This window comes from Mandrillus leucophaeus, unplaced genomic scaffold, assembly GCF_000951045.1.
Source record: "Mandrillus leucophaeus isolate KB7577 unplaced genomic scaffold, Mleu.le_1.0 Scaffold607, whole genome shotgun sequence".
Classification (NCBI taxonomy): Eukaryota; Metazoa; Chordata; class Mammalia; order Primates; family Cercopithecidae; genus Mandrillus; species Mandrillus leucophaeus.
This window is the reverse complement of record NW_012106553.1, coordinates 20,394-24,423: the sequence shown is the minus strand read 5'-3', so window position 1 is coordinate 24,423 and position 4,030 is coordinate 20,394. Positions and strand designations below refer to the sequence as shown.

Below are 4,030 nucleotides of genomic sequence, written 5' to 3'. Positions count from 1 at the left end.
GCGACCCAGAACCAAGCATGCTCTGGATCAATATCCAGGTTGGTCGTCCTCTCTGTTCTTCAAGAACGGTGTCCCCACCTTTCCTGAGGCCACTGCACCAGCTACACTAGTCATGTCCCAATGTTGCCCCTAGGTGGTCCCAAAAGCTCCTGTGTAATTACAGAACCATTCTGTGATGATAAACCAAACATTTGGGAGAACAAAAATAAATGCTAGATATTAAAATGAGGCTCCCTTTATTAAACAAATAAGGCACAAGCACAAATCTGTGTGCTGGATAGCAGCAATGAGGAGGGGCCCCAAAATATAAGCAGATGACGGTTAAAATCAATCAGAAATTTATTTTTCTTATGTAAGTACAAAAAACCTCTTTTCATCAGTGGACCCCACTCGTAGGCAACCTGGCCATGGTGCCCGGATGCAGGCAGTATTCAAGATTTTCTTCCAAAGTCACCAGGGTGAAAAGTCATTCTACTTCAAAATCTACATGACCTTTTAAAGTGTACAACTTATAGGACAGTTCTTTTTGGAGTACTGTGGAGGGTGAATCGAAGCTTCCAGTGTAAGTTTATTGTCTGGTGAAAACACCAGAGCCAAAAATTCCACCAAGGCCCTGGAAAGCCTGGAGGCCCCTCTGTCTCATACAGTAATCATCCATGAGATCTCCCGGAGCCTGGGTGAGCATTACGCCCATGATACCTGAGGCAGCGCGGACTCTGCCAGGGGGTCCTCAGACCCAAAGTGGAGCTCACTTTGGAAAGTCAGAGCTCATGGCCGTTAGCACCTAAGAGGACGTGGCTGAAAGGCACAGACCAAGAAAGGGTTTCAGAGACCAGGCACATGTTAATTTTAAAACTGGAGCACACATGAGAGTTATAGTTTCACCACCAACAAGCTTATTCTCTCCGAGCTTTTGGATTTGCAACAAATTAATTGTGTGTGTGTGTGTGTATGTGTGTGTAAGGAGGTGAACTGGGCTTTGATAGATACATGAAATGATGAAAAACCAGGAAAGACAGCTGGGCGTGGTGGCATGTGCCTGTGGTCCCAGCTCCTTGGGAGGCTTGAAGGATCGCTTGAGCCTAAGAGTTTGAGGCTCCAGTGTGCTATGATCACACCACTGCCCTCTATCCTAGACAACATGGTATAGACCATGTCTTTGAGAAGAGAGAGAGGACAGAGAGAGAGAGAGAGTGAGAGAGAGAGAGAACCCAAAACAAGAAAGATAGATTAAGCAAGGCAACACAAGCATCCTTAGGAACAGAAGGGAGATCTGATGACTGACATTAACCTGTTAATTTATACCATGGCTCTGTACAAAAATAAAAAGATTCTCATAAGATTAACAATTTAAATAAATATTTGATAGAACATTCTTTCTCATTTTTATAGCTCATCTTTAGGGTTGATATTCAGTTCATGCTTCCCTTGCTGTTCTTGATCCAGGATTGCAATCACTTCATCAGCCTGTATTCGCTCCTGCAAAAAAGGCAATTTACACATTTCTGTTACAAGCATAATAATCAGTCTCATCAGCAGACGCTTCCCAAACCCTTCCTGGCATCCATCTGTACATGGGTTGATGCTAAATCCAGTTAAGCATTGAACACCTCCTCTTCATCCCCAGACGGATGCCTTCTCCTAACATTCCTAGGTCCTAAGCAATTACTTTCTAAGATTTCTCTCCTGCAAGAACTATTGTATGTTCAATTGCTTCCTACCCTTTCTACTTCATGGCCCCATAGCCATCTCCAACTCGGTTCAGTGGTCAAGCTGAATTTACCATTTTCTCCCCCAAGAACCTGCTCTGTTCTTCACATAGGCTCTCTCTCAGTAAAGACCAGCATTACTCACCTATTTGCCTTAAAAGCCTGACCATGGTTTCTTGCATCTGATAAGTTACCTGAGCTGAGTTCTATGTTCTATCTGCTGTCTCTGCCCCTTTCTCCTCAATGCCTTAAAAGCCTGACCATGGTTTCTTGCATCTGGTAAGTCACCTGAGCCGAGTTCTACTCCTGTGTTCTGTCTGCTGTCTCTGCCCCTTTCTCCTCAATGCACTATTGTTGCCGTAGTTTAGGTCAGGGTTTCTCAATTTTGGCCTGATTGACATTTTTAGACCAGATAATTATTTGTTGAGGGATGGGAGGGTGGTGCTGCCCTGTGTACTGCAGGATGCTCAGTGATATCCCTGTCCTCTCTACCTACTACAGGTAGTCAGTAATAACCTCCCCCATCAACCCCCAGATATTGCCAAATGTCCACTAGAGGTCACAATTGCTCCTTTTTTCTTCTTTTTTTTCTTTGAGATGGAATTTTGCTCTTGTTGCCCAGGCTGGAGTGCAGTGACGCGATCTTGGCTCACTGCAACCTCTGCCTCCTGGGTTCAAGCGATTATCCTGCCTCAGCCTCCCAAGTAGCTGGGATTACAGGCGCCCACCACCATGCCCGGCTGATTTTTTATATTTTTAGGAGAGATGGGTTTTCACCATGTTGGTCAGGCTGGTCTCAAACTCCCGACCTCAGGTGATCCACCCTCCTCGACCTCCCAAAGTGCTGGGATTACAGGAGTGAGCCACCACGCCCGGCCAATCGCTCCCTCTTGAGAGCCACCGTTGTAAGCCCTCATCATCTCTTAATTACTGCCGCAGCCTCCAAATTGCTCTCCCTGTTTCACTACTCACCCTCACATGCTTCTAATGAATCCTACTGGCTTAAATCTGATTATATCTCTTTCCTGCCCACAGTTCTTCAATGGGTCCCTATTGCTTGCAGTTCCAGGTCTACTTTTCTTGGTGTGCTTATAAGAAGTCGCCTTATGCCTGTCTTTTATTCATACCTTGCTCTCTTCTTTAGCTTTATTTTATCTTCTTTCTCCTCACCTTATATTCCAACTTCTTAACTTACCTCAAGCTCCCTGAATGTAACACTTTCAAAAGAATTCCCTAATCTGATTCATGAATTAAGTGTTTCTCTGGATGTTCCCATTATATTCTACACTTCCTTTTATTCCTCACATTAATCCATCAGCAGGTCCAGTTGGTCTACCTCCAAATCGTATCTCAAACCTTCCATCTCTTTTTACTTTCTCTATTACTCCTCCAGTCTAAGCCCATATGTTAGCTAAAGTAATCTTCTGTATCCTGTAACTCTCCAGGACTGGAGGAGATGTGCGTGTGTGCTGGGGTTGGGGGACTGCAATGACTTTCCACTACTTAAAATAAAGTTCACACTTCCTAATACGTCTGTGGAATCTGGCTCCTGCCTCCTCCATGTCCTCTATTCATGCCACTCTCCCTCTTGTCTGCCATATTCCAGATGCTCTGACTTCCTTTGTTTCTTGGCGACTCCAAACATCTTATCGTCTCTGTGCCTTTGCAGCTTGTCCTCTGCCTGGGATACTCTCCTCCAGACATTTATCTTAGTGGACGTCTCCTGTCTTACGTTTCGGCTCACATGCCACTTGTTTGGCGAGGCCTCACAATTTGCCGCTCCGACCCTTTCACTCCAAAATTAGTTGTCTTGTTCCATTTTCCACACATCATTGGTCACTATCTGAAAATTTCTCGATTCTTTATTTATTTATTTTACTTTTTGGGGATCTGTTTCCTTCCACTAGAATGTAGGCTCGAGAAGAGCAGGGCATCTTCTTGGTCACTGCTGTATTTTCAGTGCTCGGAAAAGCCACTGATGTTTGGCAAGATTTCTATTTTCTTTGACGAGTAAATGTATAAATGGATGAAGCCTTTCTCTGTCTAAAATGCCTCTCCCTAAAGAAATTGATCTTTTAAAGCTTTTGTTCAAATGTCATCTCCTCAAAGAAGTCTTTTTGGATTGCTTTTTTTATATCTCTCAAACCATGCATTTGCTGCTAAGGATTCTTACCAAACCTTGCCTTGTGATTTAATTAGTTGGGTCCTTGTATTATTTCCCCAATTTGACTTCAAGCTCCTTGAAAATAGGACTTATAGGCCAGACGCGGTGGCTCAGCTTGTAATCCCAGCACTTTGGGAGGCTGAGGTGGGCGGATCAC

The 4,030-nt window shown here is 44.3% G+C and overlaps 1 protein-coding gene across 1 annotated transcript in view; it reads right to left on the bottom strand.

The window, feature by feature from the left end:
* Positions 1-219: 219 nt before the first annotated feature.
* The window catches only part of LOC105553753 (prolyl 3-hydroxylase 2-like), a 17,787-nt gene continuing 13,976 nt past the window's right edge, over positions 220-4,030 (bottom strand). The window contains exon 7 of the mRNA XM_011999884.1: positions 220-1,479. Within this exon, the coding sequence (XP_011855274.1) occupies positions 1,387-1,479 (93 nt within the window). The 3' untranslated portion in view covers positions 220-1,386. The remainder of the gene's footprint in view (positions 1,480-4,030) is intronic.